Here is a 24,472-nt window from a genome sequence, read left to right on the forward strand (position 1 = left end):
GTAGAATTATATCCAGTTATACTTAACACTTCTCTAAAAGTACAAAAAGTGATGAGGAAATGGACTCTTTGTATCCAACCTTTTTTTTTTTCCCCAACTCTTTCATAGAATTTCTAACCTGACATCTTTGTTTTGCTTTAATTCTTGGTAGTAAGTAATGTTGAGTTAATTCCCCTTCTGAGGATGGCAGATAGTAATTTTCTTAAAGGTGGAAGATCTTTGAATTGTTTGGTTAATTATTTACCTCTTTCTCCTCTTCTGTGAGAGTTTTGCTTTTCTTGTACAAGGTTTGTCGAATTTCTCAAAAGCTTGGTCACTATTTTAAGTATGATTTTGGGGTTCCGGTGTTGTCTGTTAGCCATGCAAACAAATAACCTGAATTGTTAAAAGACAGGAAAGCATCTGCAGGAAATTATCTTTACATTGGAGTGTTTACCTGTTTTGTCATTTGGTTTTGTTTAGTTGCAATGCAGAGGGATTGATAGATAAAATTGTATGCCAGAAAATTTTTGTTATTGCTCTTCTTAAGGGAAGGGACAGGTGCAGGCTTTTAATTATAACAATGATTTATTTTACATTGCTGCTAATTTTTCAGATGAATGCACTGGACACACTTGGTCAAACAGCGTTGCACAGGGCTGCGTTAGCAGGTCACCTGCAAACCTGCCGGCTCTTGCTGAACTACGGCTCTGATCCCTCCATCATCTCTTTACAAGGCTTCACAGCAGCACAAATGGGAAATGAAGCAGTGCAACAGATTCTAAGTGGTGGGTACAAATAAAGGCTTGTGTATTTGAACTTCAGCTTCTCCCTTTGCTTTGTGGATCTTCTTTTTCAATGCAAGACACTTGCATCTTGTGGATTTAGAGCTTGCTGCTGTACGAGGAGATTGTAGGAAGGCAGATGTGGGGAGTTTGGGGGTTTTTGTAACAAGTTCCAAGGCAACTGGAATATTGCTGAACACGTGAGAAACCTTTTTCCTCTCATCAGCTACCCTGTTAGGTACTCCATTCTTTGGCAGTCACAAGCAGAGTGTTACTGGCACAAAAATACTGATAGTTGCTAAACCATTTGAACTTTTACTTCAAATCTCCTGCTTATCTAGCAGAGAAAGATTTTTATTGGGAAAGTGGTCTGGATACTGTTTAGATAACAATCTGTTCATAGCTTGCATTAAAAAGGTGGATAGATGTTTGAAGAGGGTGCCGCTATTATTTCATGTAAGTGCTTGGGGGTTCGCATCCTTTTACCCATGTCACATTTGAATTTTTTGCAAGTAGAGAGAAGAGTAATTTCATCAGCAAGTAACTCACCTTACAGTGGGATATGCATGTAGTCAGAGAAAGGCAGATACCCAGATAGATGAGAAGACCCATGGTACCTAGAAACTCCATTTCCTTTAGTGTTTTCAACAATGTTGCCTTAAAACAGGGAAAAAAAGAAAAAAGGAAAAAAAGAAAAAAAAAAAGGAGGAAAAAAAAAAGAGGCTTTTTATAGCCATGCATGGAAGGACTGTTTTGAAGTGTTCCCACTTCTGAGCTGTAGCTGGTTACATATAGCTGGTTACACGGGTAGCATTACCTGTTTAAAATATGCACATGACTCTGTGTGTGTTGAGAGAGAAGAATATTAGCTATGAATCAGAAGAAAGTAAACATATCCCCTGCTGTTAAAGAGAATAGGAGTTTGATTTTTAAAAATAGTAAAACTAGTATTCTGAAAACACTCATTGGATTTTGAATTAAAAATTATTTTTCACTGATGTACCTTTTCTAGGAAAACTAATTTCAGATGTCATACCGCACTGCTTTTCATTGGAGAGGTAGCAGCCTTTCTCTAACACCCCTGAAGGTGTTCACGACTGAAAGATTCAAAAGCTGAAAAAATGCATGTAGTGTAGGGTTGGTGATGGTTTGTTCTCTGTATTTCAAAGGTAGTAAATGAATGCTGAGATTATTTACCAAATATTACTGTGTGTTCATTTTTGTAAGATTGGATTAAAGAAATATTTCTTTTAAATGTTGGAGTTGTTTTGATAGAGATTGTTACCTGACTCTTGAGTTCACAGCTTAAAATATTTTCCATAGAGTACTGGATTTATTTTTTTTTCTCACACTTGATTGCTGAGCTACTTCCCAACTGTGAGATAACCATCAAAACAGCTTTCTGATGGCAAATGGCCAGTGAATACCACTTTTACTCTAGCTGCTTGTGTTTTTGGTTGCATCTGGTAGGAGTATGGCCATGTAATATAAGAAGGCTCATAAAGTGAGCTTGTTAATTTTTTCAAATGCTTACTAGAAAATGCTGCTAGTTTTGCTTTTCTTAAAGAGTAAGATTTGTTTTGTTTCTTTACTCAGTGGAGCCTTTTGGTACTCAAGTTCTAATCTAGTGAAATTGAATTTTCTTCTTCCTGTAGTAATTAGATTGTGGTTCTCATTGATTTCCTTTTTCACCCTTGCCAAAGTCAGGGTCTTGACTATCTTGTGAAGACAAGGACAGGAGTCCAGAGAAGAGATAAAGAATTGCTAAGGAGCAGAGCTTTGGATCCAGTATAGGACTTAACCTCACCTGTTCTCTCCCTACCTCAGGATGTTGGGGTGGTGGTACTGTTGGGGCGAGCAAAGGAAGGCATATAATTTAAGATGAAGAAGGTGTGAGCTTAAATCTTAACCTGCTCCAACAACAGGAGTTTGCATGCCATGCTCTGCCCACAGTCCCTAACATTTGTGTCAAACCCCTGCTGCCACCCTTCTATTGCAGCATGTGTTTGAATCTCTTAGAATCATAGAATCATTTAGGTTGGAAAAAACTTTTAAGATCATCGAGTCCAACTGCTTGCTAGTGGAACTGCTCCAGAAGGTTGAGGTAGACTCTAGGAAAGGAGGTGGCAGCTTTGGCTGTATCGAAGGTTCCACTATCCCTCTTCCCTGAGCTTTCTCAGGGGGAGAACTGAGAGCACTTCTTCACCTAACAGTTGAGCTTGCAGGAGCTGCTTCTCACTTCCTCCTCCTCTTCCTGCAGTGAGTATGGAGGCAAGGAGGTAGTAAAAGGCCACAAAACACTGCTCAAGAAAAGAAAATAGAGCTGCAATAGGAAATACTACCTCAAAGTGAATAGATAAGCTGCTGTTCTTCTGTAAAGATAGCTAGTTAAGAAAACAAATAGACCTTTCTACCCATTTTCCACTTCTGTGATAAAGTCACAGATTACTTTGCAAAGTCAGGAATTAACTGGATTCTGCAGAGACTGTGTTAGTCTGTAAGAAATACCTTCTCACAACATCTTTGCAGTTTCCTCCCAGGACGTAGTACCAGTTCTCTACATTTAAAGAAGTCTTTAAAGTATTTTTGGTGGAGTTGCATGCCCATCTAGAATGAGTTTAGTCCATTACAACACTCTGACTTTCTTAACAGCATTCTTACAGAGGATTGCAACCCCAGGTCTGCCTTGGCCCATTTGTTTTGCACTAGGTAATCGTTTCTGTCACTGGTCAGGTAACATGCTGCCAAAACTTCTATTCCATAAATGCTTAAGCTTGAGAGGAGTGGCTTCTACAATAGAAAGCAGTTTCTATTAAAAATGAAACAATCAAGATTGCCTTTTCAGCTCTTTTTTTGAGCAACAGTGAAGAGCTCTGGGGACAGCTAATCCAGTGTTCCTTTCCAGCCACTTCTTCCTCTTCCCTCAGTGCCTGCTTGCTTTCTCACAGCCATATTTCTGATGAGAAGGGGGTTAAAAAAGAATTATTTTGAGGCCAAAACCTGTCATTGTCTTAGTCATTTAAAGATGAAAAAAGGTAGGTATCTATTTAAAGGTCTTCTTTTAATCACTATGTTATTCTTCTGATTCTATTTTAACCACCCCATGTTCATAACAAGGGACAGATCTCATTGTTGCTATGAAGTGCAGTACTCAAGTGGAGCATCATAAAGCAGGCAGTCACCATGTGGCCAGGGCTGTCTTAGAAATCCCATCCCGTTGTCACTGCTTCGTAGTATGAGATATATTACAAGTGCAGAGTGCAAAGGTGTAATTCAGCTGCTGAGTTGAGCGCAGTTAACCCTGGCTGTGCACTGGTGCCTCATGCAGGTTGTTGACATTGTTGAGAAAGGTACATTTGATCTTCAGCAAAACTTTGAATCTGTCCCAGTGAGCACATAGATTTCTTAAATGTAGAAATGGTAATTTTTACCATACATGGGATTAGCTAGCAAAGCATTGAAATTGCATTTGGCAGAATGATGTCAGCTCTAGAGTCTGTCTGCCTGGTTTACACTGAAACTAAGGCTCCTTATTCAGCCATTTAAGCAGTATGAACTTGAACACCACAACTCCAGCTGTATTTTTACAAATGACAAGACTTCCCCACTCCCAGTTTGGAAAATAAGTTGAGCACAAGTTAGTATAACTTAATGATCCTGAGTAATCCTAAACCGTCTTTTTTCCTATGTAGAAAGTACACCTGTGCGTACATCTGATGTGGATTATCGGTTGTTAGAAGCATCCAAAGCTGGAGACTTGGAAACTGTGAAGGTAGGTTTGAGCAATTCATGCTAATTTTCCACTTTGTATTACTGTGCAAGGCTTGTGGAACACTCTGCTACAAGAGTTGTGGAAGTAGTGCCCAGTGGATGGTAAATCATAAAAAATGGGAAGGCGAATCTCTTCATTTTTGTTCTAGAAAGTAGTGCGTTAAGATGTGCTGAGGTGTTTCTCTTGAGTTTTTGGTTGTTCAATCTCCTAGTCCTTCACACAGTCATGTCTTCCATGGACTCAGATGCAATGTTGCAGACGCAGCCCTAATTCTTTGAAGTGGACCCTGTCATCCTCAGAATCACAGTTTAGTAGAAACAAGCCTCAGGTATATGATTCAATCAGAAGGCAAGTCAAACAAAAGTGTTAACAGGTAGCAGGCTTCACATTTTAAGCTATCCTTAATCAGAAGGTGAAGGGTCAGGCCGTGGAGTCCCAGCATCACAGGAAGGTTTGAGCTTGTCTTTCATACTCATACTGAGATGGCAGACAACTGTTCTGTGCATGGATTCTCACCTTGAACTTCAACATGATACATACTAACATTCAAACAGCAGCAGTTTTGTGCACCAGAGGCTCCTTTGACTGCCAAGCTCAGTATTTCAAGATTTCTAAAGTCAACATAACCTGGAAATGGTAACGTATCTGGAGGAAGTTACATGGCCTTGAACCTGATGCTTGATGATTTAGAGGCTCACCCATTCTAATACATTAGGAATGTCTTCATGCTGCTTCCATCATTTAAGTCTTGTTTGTTAGAAGTACTTTCAGCCATAAATTTAGAACAGCTATTTTTTTAACTTTGCCTAGGTGGAAAGACATTTCCTGAAACATAACTTTTAAAAATTTGTATATGATAATAAATGGATCAAATTTTGTGTTGAGGTGGTAGTTTGGGAGTTTTCTTTTGTGTGGTTTTTTGTTTGTTAGACTATTTTTTGTTTGTTTTGTGGGTCTTTTTATTTGTTCGGTTTAGTTCTGTACTAGATTTTGGGTTGTTCTTTTGTTTTCGCAGCAACTTTGCAGCCCTCAGAATGTGAATTGTAGAGATTTGGAAGGCCGCCATTCAACGCCATTGCACTTTGCTGCAGGATATAACCGCGTATCAGTGGTGGAGTATCTGTTGCACCATGGGGCAGATGTGCATGCCAAAGACAAAGGGTACATTTCAATCCATGATATGCTCTGCTGTTTTCTGTTAGTGTGAGGCTTCTACCCCCCTCTATTAATTTTGTTTTGGATTTCAGTAACCTTTATGTTTTTCTCTTGAAAATTTTTCTCTTTTTTCTTCTTGTTCTGCATTGTTTCTGACTTCATTGTAGGGAGATTTATAGACCAGTAAGGCATGCTTAGCTTTCTGGCAAAGCCAGTCAAGTACATATCTGGCACTGTAATACATGATCCTTCTATTCCCCCTTTTACCCATTTTGGAGACTTTGTTGTGCTTAAAAGCAGCCTTTAAGTTATTTCAGGTGATCTAAAGTTAGTTTTGGATTGCATGGTGTGAAATACCAGGGTTATCTCTGGTTATTTTTCTAATTCTTTTAGTTAGCTTTTATTAGTTAGTTAGTTATTCAGTTAAATGATACAAATCATTTACAGGTTTTTAAATTATTTGCAAAGCAATCATGTAGAATATCACGATTATGTTTGATCTTTCATTCCAATATATTGATTCAAGGTGGGGGATAATTCATTTCCAATGCTAAAATTTCACTTCCAATACAGAGTTTTCAGGCTCTCCCTGAAAGAAATGTTTGGGTATCTTTCTGTATCTATCAGGTGTGCAGTGCTTCCTAATAACTGCACTTCAAACCCATTGTACAGAGTTACACCTTTTCTGAAATTTACATTCAAATATCAAAGCCTTCATCAGTGATTCTTGCAATTTAGTTTTTGGCTGTTGTTAACAGCATTGAAGTTACTTGCTTGTGGAAGTAGTAACATTGGTACTTCCTAAGTATTTAAAAGTCTTGTGGATGAGAACTGAAGGAGGATAATGAAGTTTTAATTGATGTTTTAATAGAAAATGAAAAATTGGAAAGACTGAAAGATACCAATAATGTCTGGTGGGAGTTTTATCTACTGCAACTTTGATTGCATATTGGATTTTATTTTCTATAGCTATTAATACTTTCTCTTTGATTAGTGGCTTAGTACCCCTGCACAATGCCTGTTCTTATGGACACTACGAAGTGGCTGAACTCTTAGTGAGGCACGGTGCTTCTGTCAACGTGGCAGACCTGTGGAAATTCACTCCTCTACATGAAGCAGCAGCAAAAGGAAAATATGAAATCTGCAAGCTGCTTTTAAAAGTATGTGCTGTAATTCTCAGATGTGTCTTTAAATGTGTATATGTTTATTTTTGCTGAAGATTAATGCAAAGTTAAATGCATTCAGTGAGTTCTTTATGGTGTCTTTGAATCAATTTTCATCTTAGAATTATCAGAGGGTTTCTTGTGTAACGTCAGTGCGCTTGCAAAGAATCATCAGTACAGTCACTTTTTCCAATACATGTATTAGTACTGTTAGCCAAGTAGGACAAGACTCTCACACTGGAAAAAGCAGATGAATTTGTGTAAAAATACAAAAAACCCACCTTATCGTATTCATCCCTTTCTGGAACAGTTACTGCAGTTAAGTAAACCTTTGTAAATATTTATGCAAGAATATGTTACAGAGCAGTAACTGAAGGTGGGTCCTAAATGGTGTCTGGCATGTCAGAAATGTAAAACTGTTATGTTAATGTATAATTTATCAAGCTCCTGGAGGAAATGCATATTGATATACCAGGGAATAAATATTCATTATAATTAGTGGAAGAACCTGTAAAAAGCATGAGGTAATGCCAACATGTTTTCAGACAGACTTCTTAACATAAGCTCATATCCTGCCATGGAAGGGTAAAAGAGGGTGCTAGAGTAGAGTTGCTTGCCAATCCTATTTCTTGTTTTAGCCTTGCCTACTTTGTGTCTCTCTGAAGCACAGCATTTAAAATAGGAGTAAGTCAGAATATGGATAGTCTTAAAATGCTAAGGCTTTTCCCCATCCACTTCTCTTTTCATTTACTGCTGCAAAGCCCTGCTATTTCCCTCCTATCTCATTAATTATTTCACTGGACTACCAAAAAAGGATTCACATCAGAGAGGGTAGCATGTCAGTTTGAAACACATCTGCAGTAGAAACCAGAAGATATTCAGAGATGGTCTGTGGAGTAGGTGCGATGATGGTCCTGGTAGTAACACCTGAATACAGATGTTAGCTCAAGCTAGAGGAGCATTCATAATCTCTCAAGAACAGTGTTACATTATAGACACCAGAGGTCTCTGGAGTTTTCTGATCATTCCACTGGGAATGTAGCCATTTCTTGCGTTCAAAAGATCCTGAAAGGATATATGAAAGGAAATAGAAAAGTGCTGAAATCTTTCTTTTTGAAATCGCTCTTGCACAAAAGCTAAACATGCCCTTAAGGTGACACAGTTTTGTAAAGGCTCTGGGTGTCCGTGGATATGTGCTCATGCTGCAGTTTGCTCAGGGCATCTCCTGCTGTGTCTCTTTTGCCAGCTGGCAGTGCTGTCAGTTCTGCTGAGCCACGGATGTTGAGCTTGACTCCTCCTGACTCTTTCTGTCTTGGTCTGCTTGAAGAAGGAAGCAAAAAATGTACAGGCATTTTGGAGAGACTCATTTTTCATCACCTTTCTTTAAAATTACCACCTTCATTTGTTTCTATGCTTTTGAAGGGGTCTCGGAAGATACTGTCTCTTCATTTAGGTATTTATTCTGGAGAGTATTTGAATAGTGCCAATTTTGATGAGTTTTAAATTAAGGGATCTAAGGTCATATCTTGGAGAAGTCCTTGCAGTTTAAAAGGCTTTGTGCAAAGAATGCTCTCTTCCTGAAAGCACCACAGATGTGGAACTGTGTAATCAATACACTGTCCCTTTCTGTCCCTTGCTGTTTACCCTTTACACCCTGGGCATTGCTGTACTGCTTCCAAATACAAGGCAGTTAATTCCTTCTGCTCTCTCCATCCCCAGCTCCTTCCCTGTGGCTCATGCTAACACAGCTTTGCCGGCATCCCCAGTGAGAAATGGCAGAGTAGGCTTGCTGGCAGGGGTTGGACCACTGCGTGCGATTATTCTGAAGGGGCCAGCCAGAGAACTATAGTGCCAGCAGCTGCCTCTGCCTTAACTATCTTTGGTTTTTCTCCACTGCTGCTGAGAGCAAACAGGGAAGAAGCTATCTTCCCACAAAATCGTATGTGGACATGACTCACACCATATGCTGCATGTAGATGTATGTTCCTCTCCTTGTCCCAGTACTGTGTTCTTATCACTGGCTGATCTGCATGTTTTACCAGCACAGATACTCTCCAGCAGTCATCCAAATCCACTTTCTCACCAAAATGTTTTCTTCACTGCTTTCCAGGACCTGTAAACTGCTTAAGATGGTGCTGTTATCTACTGGGAAATGTAGAAATGATTAATTTTTCTAGTTCCCTTCTGAAACAAGTGCCTTTCAACAGCAGGGTGGCATTTAGTGAAACTTGGGACCTGGCTTCACTAGCTCAGAAAGGTGTGCTGAGGAAACACCTCCACCAGCCAGTTTGCAGAAGGGAGGACTGGCCAGCTAGGTATTTGGAGTTGGCTTTTCTTTAGCACCTGCTGTGACAGCAGGGTATAGCTATATGCAGGATATGCTCCTGAACCTACTTCAGTTCCAAGTAAAGCAGTGGCAGCTTTTGCAGAGGGCTGCCATTCTTGCCTGTGGAGTTGAGATTCACACAGCTGTGTTGCAGACTAGCGCTGTAGACCTCAGCCTCCTGGGTTTTTTCTCATGTGCCTACTAATCTATAGCGTTGTTGCTTCATGATGGCAGGTCTGCAAAATCCCCCCATCTCCTATCTTGTGCCACAAAATAGCAACACACTTACGTGCACTGCTCCACTCATGGTTGTGACAGTAGCATTCCACTTTTCTCTTTGCAGCATGGAGCTGATCCAACAAAAAAGAATCGAGATGGGAACACTCCTCTAGATTTGGTGAAAGAAGGAGACACAGATATTCAGGACTTACTGCGTGGAGATGCTGCCTTGCTAGATGCTGCCAAGAAGGGGTGCCTGGCACGAGTGCAGAAGCTATGTACTCAAGAAAATATCAATTGCAGAGACACCCAGGGAAGAAATTCAACACCACTACATCTTGCAGGTGGGTGACTTGCCAGGTTTTGAAGGCTCGTGTATTTATGATAGGGCTGCACAAGTTAATCACCAAAACCAGAATTGGTATAGTAAGTTTCACAGAAGATTGTCCTGTGCAGAGAGTTGTTAACTATGGCAGCTGTATTTCAGGAGGTAGCACAGTTATTAGGAAGGAGGAGCTTTTGCATTGAAAAATTGCTTTAGCTTTTCTGTCTAATAATTTTTCTTCAGTTTAGCTCTCCTAATACCTGATTTCTTTTCCTGTGCCATTTTACAGCTGGTTACAACAATTTGGAAGTAGCTGAATACCTTCTTGAGCATGGTGCTGATGTTAACGCCCAGGACAAAGGAGGATTAATCCCCCTACACAATGCAGCATCCTATGGGGTAGGTGCAGGCATTCTTGCCATGAGTAGACCAACAAGGAACTCCTTAAAGTCATATTCAAAGCCAGTTATTTTGCAGCTCTTTTGCTGTGAACATAGTTCAGGTTTTGACAGCGTGAAATACTTGTTGGGCTAAGTTGCTGTTGTGAATCCTGTTTGCAGTCCTACAGATGTAAATAAGACACAGATTGAGGTGTGCTGTAGCACTTAAAGGCTGCAGTTTGGAAAGAACACGAGAACATAGCTTGTATGCAGGCAAGCACATGCACAGCATTGAACAGTGTTAAATTTGGGGTGACTGTTGAAACAGAAAAGACCTCAAGTTGTTGCTGAAAGACTTGGATGGAAGGAAGAGAAGAATACCAGGTGATTGTGTCTAGGTGATGACAGGGAAGTGGAGGTCTGTTACAGCTGATCTCCAGTGGGGAGCTATTGCTAAGCTAACATGTTGAAAGGTTACTGGGTTTGTAGTACGGGCATCCTCCTGGGCAAGCTGTCTACTGCCAGTGGGAGTGCAGTGGCTGATTCATACCATTTTGGATGATGCTGGCCCTTCTTCCTGCATATAGGGGAAGCAACTGTGTGCATACCAGTTGCACAGATGCCTGATAGATTGCTTATAAGTAGCTGTTAATTGTGGATTTGGTGAGAAAGAAATCTCTTACAAATAATTGTACAGAGACAGTGCTTGAGAAGCTCCTAACAGCGTACAGAGTTGGACAGAGTACATGAGGCTGAAGAAGTAGTGTTTTTGATGGTCTCATGATGTGCTTTGTCTGTTACTACCTGGCCCTGGCGCAAGAGCAAAATCTGTGAGAGGTGATCATAATAGAACCACAATTGCTTTTGTTTGACAGCCAAATGAAATAAAAAGTACAGTGTTCACCTTGTTTTTAAGGAGAATGTATCAATGAAACTCAGCCTGCATCATTTGCATTGGTTATCTACGTCACTCTGGGATCCCAGTGTCCTAAAGAGCGAAAAGCTCCAAATCCTGCTGAAGGTTTAGAACACAGAATTGCTTTATCACACTGGGTCCTAATACCAAGCAATACTGTTCATCAGCATCTGCCATAAGCATTAAATTCCCAGAATGTTGCTCAGATCTAGAGATATATTCTGTTGCAAAGATTGTGTTCTTTCTTTTCAAGCACAGTAAACCAAAACACATGTTTTATGTGAAGGCAAAACATTCCTTACTGGCAAAGGGAAACGTTAGAGATTGTCACTTCTGAAAATCATAATGCCAGTCTAATCTGGTTGCCTTACTTTCTCTAGGAAAAGTTGGCGAAGCGGTGTTTGGTGCTTTTCCATCAGCTTGTTTAGTTTAGTTAAGAGTTGCTGTATACCTTTCCTGTGGCGGCCCACGCTTATCTCTGAGCTGTCATCAGCCCATTCAGATCTCGCTGATGGGAGGTAGAGAGTCGATGAGCACTGGTTTCACAAGTTCATAGGTGGCAGGTTTCACAGGCTCAACCTTTTCCCCACAAAGTATCTTCAGTTCTCCCACCCAGCGCTTCATACTGTCTGTCCCTCAGTAGGGTTTCATGTGGCAGAAAAGTCACAGGAACAGCAATTCCTTTAAAAGTTTGGCAGAGGGGAAAAATAAGGTCAGCAGTCTTTTCAAACCATGCTTATTCAAAGAGCAAGCCCTTTTACAAGAGCTGCTGAGAGTCACTTAATTGCCATTGAGAGGAAAAATGAAATCCATTGGCAAGTCTTTGCACTTCTGCTTACAATTTCAGTGTTTCACGCTCCTACCTACTCATTTTGACTACCTGCTTTTTTATTTCTTAGCTGTATTGCACAAGTAACTTTACTGGTCAGAGGCAGCCAAAAATTTTATTTGCCAGTTTTCTGTTCTCTAACTTGGAGACTTCAAGGATGGGATATTGATGGAAGCGTGGGGTTATAAGATCATTACTTTTATAGCCCATGTAAAACAGTTGTCCTTTATGACACTCATAATGTGTTTTATCTGTTACAATTCTGTCATAAAATATGATTGGAGAAAGAACAAATTTGTCCTGCCATGGATGGGTTCAAAGTCTTGCAAGAAATTGCAAGAAAGAAAGAAAGTATGGTGAAGACTTCTGTGTACAGACATGTAAGTGGTGGCTTTGCAGTACAACATATTGATTTTAGAGCTTCTGGTATTGTATCACAAATGTTGCAGCCTTGTGAATTGGTCTTACCAGTTCTAATTTGTGTACAAATGTTTTGACAGTTAACTCTTACCAGTTTTATGCTGGATCAAGTATCATGTCTGCTCCTGCAGCTGACACAAACTTCATGCTATGTACTTGAGGTTATTTGGCAGAAATATAATTCTGTGCCTGATCCCAGTTATACACGTGCTGGTGGGTGATCTGGGAGTGCAGATATACAGATGACCATGGAGCTGCAGTATAAATTGGTACCTGAAGAGGTGCGCTGCTACCTAGACACAGGAGGCAGAGAAGTGAGTTAAAGGAAAGATAAATTACAGGGGTCTCTAAGCACCATTATCTCCAGTACGAAAAAGGAAATAGGTGTTTTACCAGTGTCGTGTTGATTAAGATGGTCTTGTGTTTTCCAGCACGTGGATATAGCAGCCCTGTTGATCAAATACAATACATGCGTAAATGCAACAGATAAATGGGCATTCACACCATTGCACGAAGCTGCACAAAAAGGAAGGACGCAGCTCTGCGCTCTGCTGTTAGCTCATGGAGCAGATCCAACCATGAAGAATCAAGAGGGTCAGACGCCACTAGACCTGGCAACAGTAAGTTCCTGTTAGCATGCCAGCCACAGGCTGCTCTGGAGGATTTGCTCTGCATATTAAATGGCTTTCTATGGCTCCATGGTATCAACAGTCCTCAGCTTTTGCTGTGCTGAGGTCGAGGGAGATGAGCATCTCCAGGGTGCCTGTTTGTGACTTTTTACCCGTGGGTCCAGACATTTTCCTTTGGCTGAGATCTTAATGTGGCTTATGATTTAAGGTTTGCTTCTGCTTAAGGATTCACTCCTGGGATCAATCTCCTCATTGCCAGAAATAAACCTCTCTGAAATGTCCCTGATGATGGCCAATCTGTGTAGTGTTGGTGATTATTTCTTTGAGCCTAGGAGGAAAATCAGATGGGCCTTTAGAGGAATGGGATCATTTAGAGGATGATTATGTTCAATGCCTGCATATTACCTCAGTTCTTTTTTGGTCTAACTCCAAAACAACATTCTAAGATTTGCAGGTGGCTATCAAACTTTTTCTAAAACTGACATCCGTAAACTTTCTTGTTAGTGGTGACAGTGGCAGCTGGTTAAAAAACCTAATAATGTTACATGAACATGTATGTCCCAGGTTAACCAGTCTTGATGGAATAGATACTGCAACCAAATTGAATGTTGTGTCTGGTTATAGTGCAAGTATCTTTTAATGCCATTGATTGATTTATGGAGAGTTCAAGAAATATCCTCCAGAATAATCTGAGCTCTAGAAAACTTGCTTTGTGATTAGGGATATGAAAATTAGATTTTTCTGTGGGAAAATAAGTATGTCTTAATCATGTTCTACAAGAACACGCAAGGAAGAAATTCTTGAAGATGAGGGTCCTGCTTAATTTAGTCACCAAAGGCTAAATCCAATTGTTAGCTAAGTTCGTACTTCTCCTGTAGCTTCTGTCTTTTTTTTTTTTCTTCTTTTTTCTATTATAACACTATAAGATGTGATTATAGCAAAGGCAGTGGTAGTCTTTCCATTGAAACCTTGATCCGGTGCAAAATGCTTCACCAGAAGTTGAGTCTGACAGAGAAATTATGAGGTGGCATTGCCTGGCCTACGTTGTGAAGGATTTCAGATAAAGTTGCTGCATTGCTCTTCCTGACTTAATACCTATAAAGTCATTCTGTCAGAAAGGAAATTAGATGTGCCTTCTCGCATACCTTTAGAAATGAGGAGAACCTGATTCACCTGTGTCTGAGCAGTGAATCAGAATGTTCTTGCAACCATGAATTCCTGTGTTAGAAAAGTTGGCAGTTTTCTTTTTAATGGGGGAACAGAGCAATCAATTAAAACAAATTCAAAGAACAATTCTTTCAAGAGATCGGTGACTTGTGATAATAGAACCTCATGTTGAATGTTTTTTCTGTTTTTCAGGCTGATGATATCCGAGCTTTGCTGATAGATGCGATGCCTCCAGAAGCTTTGCCTACATGCTTTAAGCCTCAAGCCACTGTTGTTAGTGCCTCCCTGATCTCACCAGCGTCTACACCGTCCTGCCTCTCCGCTGCCAGCAGTATAGATAACCTCACTGGGCCACTGGCAGAACTAGCCGTAGGAGGGGCATCAAATGCTGGTGATGGAGCAGCAGGGACTGAAAGGAAGGAAGGAGAAGGTGCATTTGCTGCTGGACAAGTTTACATTGCCAGAAGTACAGTAGCTTAGTATCACAATAGGCCTTGCTTTATCTGAAAAGCATTTCTGACTAGCCAGAGATTATTGTACAGCTTGAACTGTTATGTGTGTTTTAAAGCGTCTGATGTTTGCTCTGTTTTCACGTGCTGTGCATTGTTGGCTGTTCATCTATGCTATCAGTAACTAGGTCTGACTACAAAGGCAGATCTGATTAGGTGACCAGATGTTTGTTGTTGATTCTGTACAGAAAATCGAATGAGAATTATTTTGATGAAGGAATTATGATTGTGATGGCTGGGGGATCTTGCTAAGGCTTTTTAAACCCTTTGATTAGTATCTGGAACGCATGCTTTATGTCAGCATCTAGGTGATTACATAGCAAAAATAGACCCACCCTTCCTTTCCTTCTCTTTGCAGTGTGAGACTGTATTTGCCACAGATTGATTGTGCTTTTTAATAGTTGATTCTGAGGAGAGAACAGTGATGAGCTTTGCACTGAGCTTTCACACAGTGCAAGTGGATTGTTCATTATAGACATAGACAAATTGATTGTAAAAAGCATCAGAGTTTGGAGTTTTGAGGGAATCAGTGGTATTGCTTGATTATTTTTTTTTTTAAGGCTAGGGGTGTGTGTTGGTTTGTTTTGTTTTAATTCAGGTGCATAGGGTATAATGACTTGTTTCTTCTTTTATAGTTTCTGGTCTTGACATGAACATTACACAGTTCCTAAAAAGCCTGGGTCTTGAACACCTTCGGGACATCTTTGAGACAGAACAGGTAAGTGGCAAGCCTCATCTCTGACTGTATATTTAAAAGATAGACTAATAAATTTGAGTGACATTTTCATTCTCTAAGTGAATTATGGTGAAGTTGAGAAACCTGTGAAAATCTCTTTTACTGTTTGATTCAGATATCCAATGTCTTTCACTTTCTTAAACATACGTGACAACTGCCAATTCGGCTTGTATTCTGAGTGTTACATTGGACCTTGTGAACTTTGAACATGATGGCTATAACAAAGTGAGGTTGGAATGTCACCAGCACTTGTCCTTCAACAGTCTTGATATCCAAACAAGTCTTTTGCTACCTGTAGTGCTGCAAGTGACACTTTGGTTCGATCTAGGAAACCCTCCAGTTTGACTTTAAGCTAAAATAAAAATCTAGTTTACCAGGGCAGAGTCACATTAGAGAATGCAGGAACTACATTTCCTAATAGATTAGGACTGTATAGCATTAACTGGGCTTTGCAGGGCTAACAAGTTTCAAATGGAATTGAGAGATGGGGAAAACCTGTGGATTTACCAGTAATTCACAATATATGAAAAGAATACAGTTAATGTAACAGTTTCTCAAGCTTATGTTACTTTTTAGAGCAGAAGTACCTGTAATGTATTTGCAGACTCTTTTTATGTACTGTTTCTTAAATTTAGCATGTTAAATAGATTATTTGTTCATATGAGCGAGATGAACACAGCGGTAGAATAGAAAGGTACAAGTGCAAGAGACTGGATTTGATTGTTATTTTTTCCCCATGCCTCTGCTGCTAATCTTTTATGAGGGATCAGGAAACAAACGTTAGAAATGCTTACAGAAAAAGTCCCAACTGTTTCCATGAAACATTACAGGAGGTATCTCCGCAGAGTTAAAACACCGTATAATCTCTTTTCCCTTCTTACATACAAAGCATAAGCTCAAGCTCTTTTCTTTAATTTGGAACTGCTCCTATTAAGAAGCAAACCAACCTTAAACCGACCTATGTTCTGCTCACATTTCTTTTTTCTTATTATTCACACCTTTCTGTTACCATGCTGATTTTGTTCTACTTTTGCTTCCTTAGCTCCTAACCTGTTTTTAAGATCTTCCCCTGCTAATAAGATTTAATAGTGTAAATCGGATGCACTATATTAATTCATCGTTTTGAAACTGTTTAGCTGCTCTTGTAAGTTTCTTTCTAGTGAGAACAAGCTCATCTTCCTTAAGCTTATTGTTTTAAGCTGCTTTTTCCAAGCACTGCAGTACCTTTATGTGCACTTTTTCACTTTGGCTCTAGCCTCCTCCTGATGCTTTCTAATATCTGGTTTTCTTCTGTATTTTTTTAATGTTCCACTGCACGTGATGAATATCTTCAGTGGCTTTTCCACAGCAATCCCAGTAGGGTTGTTTTCTGCTCAATTGGACAAATGTTCCATGTAGCTATTAATTCCTTGCTTGAGTTGCTTTCTTTTGAATTAATGATACTCAATTTGTAGTGGGCAGAGTTCATACCTGCAAGTCCAGTTGTGCTAACAGTGCAGTTTCTTTTGAATCAAGTCGTATGGTTTCCCATTATTTGCTGAGCTTCCCATTCTAGTTTCCTGTGTAAATTTGGAAATAGATTTTATATAATTATCTCCTCCAGATGAAATCTTTCTGTTTTTCACTGAATCACCTCAGTGCACAATTGCTTTATAGTAATAAAAATGTGTACTTTATTTAGCCTCTATCTCCTGTTCTTTAAAAAATTGTTTATTTGGAAGTGTTCAAGGCCAGGTTGGATGGGGCTTTGGGCAACCTGGTCTAGTGGAGGGGGCAGGGGGTTTGGAACTAGATGATCTTTAAGGTCACTTCCAACCCAAACCATTCTATGATTCTATGACAACATGTTTTATTACCTTTCTGCTTCCACCAATGATCTCTGTGACCTTGAAAATTAAAGTCTTGCCTGGTGATTGTAGATTCGTTCATATATTGCAACCAAATGAATAGTTGTATGTGTCCTCGCAATGTTAGTTATTTCCAAAAATTGTGGAATAGTTGAGCATGACTTAGAATAGCTGCCCCACTGGTTTGATACACGTGCAAGTGCATACATGGATACATACACACAGTAATAGCACACACCACAATAATGTTGATGTGAAACTCACTTAACATTTATTAGTAAGCTTATAGAATATTAATTTCTGTTTGTGTAGTGAAAATGATGAATTGCACAACAATGTGAAACTTTGAATGCTTCAAAAATATTCCCAGATTTGTCCCAGCATTTCCATGCATCCTCCTTCTACATAAGTAAAAATGTTTTTGAGAACCTCATATGAGAACCAGCTCTTGTTGACTGCTGTAAGAGAACTAAAAGTTTTGCACAGCCTCAGGCTGTAGCAGCTGGGTATGGTCCTGTGATAGGGAGAGGCTTGCCAGAAGGTGGCAGCAATTAGAAGTCCAGCAAAACATAAAATATGACTACTCTCTTGGTTGCACCATGAATACATTCCATTTTCTGAACTGATGGGTCTTCAGCCTTGGCAATCGGGCCAGGTTCGCAAGCGATTTTTGTGGTCTTTCACTTTTCCAGATAACCCTGGATGTGTTGGCAGACATGGGGCATGAGGAGCTTAAAGAAATTGGGATCAATGCATATGGACACCGCCACAAATTAATAAAAGGTGTGGAGAGACTTCTAGGAGGGCAGCAAGGTAAATATGACACTTTTACTGGTTAGTCTAAGTGTAGCATACCATAGTCTCCCAGAAGTCACCTTCTGTAAATGTAGGCATCGTCATCAGGACTTGAAAGAATTTGGATGTCAGGAAAAGGTACTTGCTGGCAAACCTGGTGACTGGGTGTGTTGTGACAGGTAAAGAATATATTGAGGAGATACAGAACCAAGTGATCACTTGCTTTTCCAGAGGATAGGCACCCTGAGGCAGCTGTGGAGGCTATGCCCATTTCCAGGGACTCTGTTTCACCCAGGCAGGAGCTTTTGGGTTGGTTTACCCTACGTACCTACCCATAGGCCAGTTGTATCCTGAAGGGTGGACCTGGTGGAGTGTTTTGCTGCCCCACGCTTCTCAGATCCTTTTCTTGAAAGCGGAAACAATAAAATGCAATTAGGTCCCACATGCATTTTCCTTCTCTCTTTTAAAGCCTCTGCTGCTAACAAAAGGTTGTGCTTCTGCCTTGTGTTTAGTTTGCATTTCCTGCTGTATTGGAGTTATTTAAGAAGAATAATGATGATAATAGATACAAATAGAGCTGGTATGGTGTTCTCCTGTTTTTTACTCCTTTAATTCCTTCTCTTTGCAGGCACCAATCCTTATTTGACTTTCCACTGTGTGAGTCAGGGGACCATTCTCCTTGACCTTGCTCCTGACGATAAGGAGTATCAGTCCGTGGAAGAGGAGGTATTGCAAGTACTTTCCTTAATGCTCCCGTGGCAGTGTATTTCTCTTTTCACTTATAACTCGTCAGAGCTAAAACGTGCAACGTATGTTGAAAGTGATAAAATATGCTTTGATGTATGAATTGCATAGATCAGACATGAAGTTTAGGGCTCTTCATTTGTCTTTTTATATAGAGCAACGATGGAAATTATTTTGCTGTGTCCTGCCAATTTTTTTTAATAAGTGGTCTGTTTGCTTACTTAGCATTATCCCAATTTTGCTTTGTTGTTGTGTTTTGAATGTCGTCTCATAGCAAGGGTTTCCACAGCTTTCTGTAGACAGGTGGAACTGTGAAAATCAAAGGCTGTGAGTGAAGACCAAGGGATTGAGGCCTTGCAAGTCTGTAGGCATTCTCTGTGCTCAGGCTGTTTCTGCATGTGAGCCAGCTTGTTTTCTCTTGTCTCAGCGGCTTAGTTAATCTGTAACCCAGATAAACAGCTCTTGGATAATTGAGACTTGACTGTAATTTTGCCTCCCACACACACATGCTCTTTTATTTAAGTAAACTACAAGCAGATACCATTTTGAAAGACAAATCGTAACAGAAAAGAGACTTTCTGAAGAGTTGTGTTTGGAAGAAACTCCATTTTACTGTGCACTTGCTATATGTGTAGTGTTCCTACACTGTAGCACAGAAGTGTTTCGAGTCTTTTTAAAAGTCTAGATATTCAGGATTGCGGCCAGCTTAGCAGCTATTTTTGATTAGTGACTCTGTAAACTGGATTTTGTACAGATCTTTTTTATAAACTTTTCTGACAGAAAGGGTCACTTGCCTGCCATAGTAAATTGGGATGTTTATTTGAGCTGTTTCTAAATGTTGTTGCTGTAGCTATAAATATCTCCGGAAAAGACACGATGAAACCATTGAAATTCTCAGGGGCTTCTAATGACGTAGGAATATTTACAGTGCAAGCATTTTCCGATCACTAAGAAATACAAACTGTACTCATTAGAAACACATTTATTATTACTTCAAAATTATCTCTTTTGTATATTAATTTTCAAAGATTTTTTTTCTAATCTAAAGAAGGTTTTCTAGTTGTGTATAATTTTGATAGCAGGTACCACTATCCTCCTTTTTGTTATGTAGATTTTTATTACAAGATTGGATAATTGCATCATCCAACTTCTCTATTGTGGAACAGCATAACATGTTGGGTGCCTGAGAAATAAGGGCGTACCTCAGTTTAAAATTGAGATTTCTTTTTTTTACACCTTTTAATTAATTTTCAGTCAAGATTCTTGTTGCTGGTGATACACTGAGATATTGCATGAATACTTTGCCTTGCTAGCAAGCTTTGTGTGCTGAATGTTCAGTTGTGTTCATTTATGTAGATGCAAAGTACAATCCGGGAACATCGGGATGGTGGAAATGCTGGTGGGATCTTCAACAGGTACAATGTCATCAGAGTAAGTTTCAAAACCTCTTAATTCTATGTGGTAAAATAAGTTGGTACTTATGCAAGTAGGCAGAATTGGTTTAATGGATCACCCTTTTATATTTAAAGTTCTTTATTTAAATAGTATGCAGGAGCAGAGTTAAAGCAAGTGCTAAATGCTAAAATTAAACTGATCATGTGCTCTGCACATGGAATGAGGGAGAAGTGTCCACTTGTGCTCTTAAAGGAGTCTGAAGAACTGATACTGAAGACAGAGGTGGTGAAGAGCCTGACTTACGTTTCACAACCTGATTTAATTTCAGAGGTCCATAACTTCTGTATTTGACTTTGCAGCACAGACTTTTTTCTCAGTGTAGTCTTTTCTTGCCTTTTTAAAGGGGATTTTTGGGGAGGGAGAAAGGATGAGCATGATTTTTTATTAATAGTTTCTATCTCCCTGTGCTACTTCGGACCTTGACACCTCCTTCTTTGCCCCGGCCAACTAGAAAAATACCTTTTACAAGCCCTGGCTTATCAGAAAATGGAGTGTTGTCTTTCTGAGGGAAAGTACGCTTTCTGGTTCCTTTTTTGGGGGGAGGAGGAAATAGAGGAAATCAGAACAGAACTCGGTTCCTGAGCTCCAGCAAGCCCCTGCTAGGTATCTGTTTGAAAAGTGAGCCCATGCAGAGCCTTTACAACTTGGCCCACTAGATCATACGTCCTGAAGTAAACTCTGCTTCCATCCTACTCCAAATCAAAGGTGAAGTGCTTTGCAGAAACCACAGTGACATTAGAGCATGTGGCTGGAACGGTATCTCAAGATAGATGGAACGACACATCTCCTAATTTTTTTCCTCAGAAGTTGTTTCTTTTCATGAAAGTTCAACCTAAACCAGACAGCAAGCTTCAAAAAGCTAGCTCAGATTGTTCAACAGAGCTCAAAGCAGAGAGGGAAGGAGCTTCAGACATTTTGTGGTTCTTGGTGGTATTACTAGCTCTGTGGGAAGAAGCCTGAAAGTCTTTCTTAAAACCTGAGAACTTGGGCTACAGTTTCGCAGTAGTTTTAACCATCTGCAAGTGTGTGCTACCAACTTGTTTGAAAGACTTCAGCCTTGGGTGCAGAACAGCCGTGGGCATTCTTTATACCATTCATGTGTCTCACAGTTTCCCTGTTGAATTTATGCAAACTCTGTGAAACTATATTCCATTTCAATTCCAATTCAAGTATGATTGGACCTGTTGTACCACTGCAGATTCAAAAGGTCGTAAACAAGAAGTTGCGGGAGAGATTCTGTCACAGACAGAAGGAGGTCTCAGAGGAGAATCATAATCATCACAATGAACGCATGTTGTTTCATGGTAAGGAAGTGATCTCTATTTATATGTACTGGTATTTAACAACCCAAAAAAAAGAGCTTATGAGGACCTACAGGCAATGTTAATGTTGTTCTGTCACCATCTTGTACAGCAATTGTATTTCTACACTAGAAATGCAGGGGTGTGGGGGTGGTGGAGTAAGTCTGTGTGCTTACTGCAATCCGAAAAGCTACACTAGATAAAAACCCCATATTTATTTAAGAAAAAAAAAAAAGTTTTTTGATAAGCCATATCTTAGTCATTTCCAGTAAAGCTGCTGGGAGGATGTTACACTGCTGTGAGAAAGTGTATCTTTTAAACGAGGGGAGCAGCACACAGGAAAAGCATTTTACCCTGATGCTTCAGGCAACCATCAGGGAAAGGAATCAAAACCAACCATGAGATTCAGCAAGATGTTTTCTAGAAGCATCCCAAAGTGCCTACAAGTGACAGTTGCCTAAGGGTCCTTCTTCCCTAGATCCTTCTATGATTCTGTGTAGGAAATTCATTCTGGGTATGATTGTCCTGACATCTTGCCCCATCTTAACCAGTACTGACTGCTGGAGAAGGTGTGCATGACAAGATACATTGTACTGAAATGTGAGTGGGGGGGGAAAACCATTTAATGAGATCTGTGAAATGAGTAAGAAATATGAGTCACACGTGGGATCTTGGTATATAACGATAAATCCCACACATCACTGCATCCTGCTGGGTATCGCCCCCTTCCAGCTGACTGAGCATGCTTTCTGGTATTTAATGGTCTATTTGAGGCAGACAAGCTCCTCTTGACAGAGAGTCCTGTATTACTATAGAGCTTAACAAGAATGTATGATAATACATTGTTTTGTGTCATTCTATTCTAGGGTCTCCTTTTATTAATGCTATAATTCACAAAGGATTTGATGAAAGGCATGCATACATTGGAGGAATGTTTGGAGCTGGAATTTACTTTGCCGAGAACTCCTCAAAAAGCAACCAGTATGTGTATGGGATAGGGGGAGGAACAGGCTGTCCCACGCACAAAGACAGGTCCTGTTACATCTGCCACAGGTACGAGTCCAGCAGAGTTCCCTAGATGTAATTCTGGCTGTCCTGGTTTTTAAGATTCTGGCAAAGGATGGGTTACAGGGAAAGAATAGCCACTTGAGCTTGGTCATGGCAGGAAAAATGCAGTTTTCCATTTGTCGAGGCTGAACAAAAAAGGATATAAATGCAACGAGTCTCACCGAAAGGTCAAAAATCTAAGCATACAATGCGTATAAATCAAAGTGAATTGTGGCTCAGAAAAGAGGCTTGAAACAGCAAGTTTGAAAATGAAGAGTCAGGAGAAAATAGCAATTAAACTCCAGGCACTCTCAGAACAAAGCTGCGGTGCAAAGTGGTGGTCAGCAGTACAGTGTTGTACTATGGATCAGATAATTTTGGAGGTAGTGAACAGGACTTAATCACAGCTTTGTTTTGTACTGGAGAAGATCAATGTGCTTTTTACACTTTGACACCTATCCATGCCCTGCTGGTAGGAACACAGAGTTTCAGCTTCTTTCAGCAGCTTTATATAAAATGAACTAGAACGGGCCTCCACGTGAGGGCTAAACAAAGTGTGTGTCTTCCCTGTCTTCCCTTCTGCATGTGAAGAAAGATGGTGGGTTTTTGTTTGTTTGGTGGGGGTTTTTTTTTTGGTTACAGGTTTTATACAGCCTTAGAACTGTTTTCTAAAAGTGTTTCTTCAAAAAGCCTTGAGAAATTAATTGTAACAAAATAAACTCAAAAGTCTGAAATCATTCTGGAAGCATACAACTCCTAGTAAGATATTTTAAAATGATGTTTTCTTTTTTCCTTTTAGACAAATGCTCTTCTGTAGAGTGACCCTTGGAAAATCCTTTCTTCAGTTCAGCACAATGAAAATGGCTCATGCCCCTCCAGGGCACCATTCTGTTATTGGCAGGCCAAGCGTGAATGGGCTTGCATACGCTGAATACGTTATCTATAGAGGAGAACAGGTATGTAGGTTAGCAAGGCCTGGGTTTATGGAAGGGCAGAGCTTGGAGCTGGAGAGGGGATGTGACCGGTTTCCAAGTGTGCTGTGATAACCTAGTTGATTAGATTTTTTTCATTTAAATGTGGAAATAAACAGTGAACTGTATCAAGCCAGCAAATGCTGCTCCTATCCACTGAGCTGCTGTGATTTACACCATGCAGAATTGCCTCATCCTCGCTGTGCAGCACTGCTAAAGTCTAATAAGAGTTGTAGTTTCTGTCAGTAGGCACTGTTTCTCCCATTGCATTTTACTGGCATTGCTGCAGTAATAAGAACACATGCATTTCTGGGGCTCTTCTACACATTGAGGATTCTGGGCTTTTTACCTGTAGATTTCCGGCAGTGACAGTGTCACTGTGTGCCAGAGACTACCCTTAAATGGCAGCTGAAGTAGCACAGCAATCTTCAGGAGCTGATTTTTAATCCGAATAACTCAACTAGACCCTTACTCTAGAAAGTGTTTTGCTTACTACTCTGCCTGGCTCCAAGATTATATAATAAGTTCAGGTTGGAAGGAATCTTGCGGGAGGTCACCTAGCCCAGCCTCTTGTTCACGCTGAGTTCAGACCAGATTGCTGAGGGCTTCTTTTGACCAGGCAGATCTTGAAGACCTCAGAGAATGGTGTTGCAGAGCCTCTTTCAGTAGCTTGTTCCTTTGTTTAATTATCCTCAGAGTAAAAATTATGTTCTTTGTATCCAATAGGAACCTCCCCTGTTTTAATTAATCTCGTTCTCCTGCTGCGCAGCTCAGAAGAGAGTCTGGCTCTGTTTTCTCAGTAGCCTTCCATATGTGATGGAAGATTGCTACGAGGTCCCACAAAGCCTTTCCTTTGCTGAATTAAACAAGCCTGTGTCCTTCAGCCTCCTCTTGTTTATCCTGTGCTCTTTCCTCTTGACTATCTTACTGGTCCTTCGCTGAACTTGGCTTCAGCTTCTTGGTATCTTTCTTGTATTGGAGGGCCCAAAAGTTGTATGCAGT

The 24,472-nt window shown here is 40.1% G+C and overlaps 1 protein-coding gene across 2 annotated transcripts in view; it reads left to right on the forward strand.

The window, feature by feature from the left end:
• The window catches only part of TNKS (tankyrase), a 143,941-nt gene that overhangs the window by 113,517 nt on the left and 5,952 nt on the right, over window positions 1–24,472 (forward strand). The window contains exons 12-26 of one of the 2 annotated variants that reach the window (XM_054824758.1): window positions 596–767; window positions 4,457–4,536; window positions 5,552–5,697; window positions 6,686–6,851; window positions 9,524–9,743; window positions 10,014–10,123; window positions 12,701–12,889; window positions 14,258–14,495; window positions 15,210–15,292; window positions 17,850–17,970; window positions 18,581–18,678; window positions 20,053–20,127; window positions 21,350–21,455; window positions 22,319–22,505; window positions 23,299–23,455. In XM_054824758.1, coding sequence (XP_054680733.1) covers window positions 596–767; window positions 4,457–4,536; window positions 5,552–5,697; window positions 6,686–6,851; window positions 9,524–9,743; window positions 10,014–10,123; window positions 12,701–12,889; window positions 14,258–14,495; window positions 15,210–15,292; window positions 17,850–17,970; window positions 18,581–18,678; window positions 20,053–20,127; window positions 21,350–21,455; window positions 22,319–22,505; window positions 23,299–23,455 — 2,148 coding nt within the window. Of the gene's footprint in view, window positions 1–595; window positions 768–4,456; window positions 4,537–5,551; window positions 5,698–6,685; window positions 6,852–9,523; window positions 9,744–10,013; window positions 10,124–12,700; window positions 12,890–14,257; window positions 14,532–15,209; window positions 15,293–17,849; window positions 17,971–18,580; window positions 18,679–20,052; window positions 20,128–21,349; window positions 21,456–22,318; window positions 22,506–23,298; window positions 23,456–24,472 lie in introns of both variants that reach the window. The other variant, XM_054824757.1, reaches the window with a different exon arrangement.

The sequence above is a fragment of the Grus americana genome, chromosome 4, assembly GCF_028858705.1.
Source record: "Grus americana isolate bGruAme1 chromosome 4, bGruAme1.mat, whole genome shotgun sequence".
Taxonomy (NCBI): Eukaryota; Metazoa; Chordata; class Aves; order Gruiformes; family Gruidae; genus Grus; species Grus americana.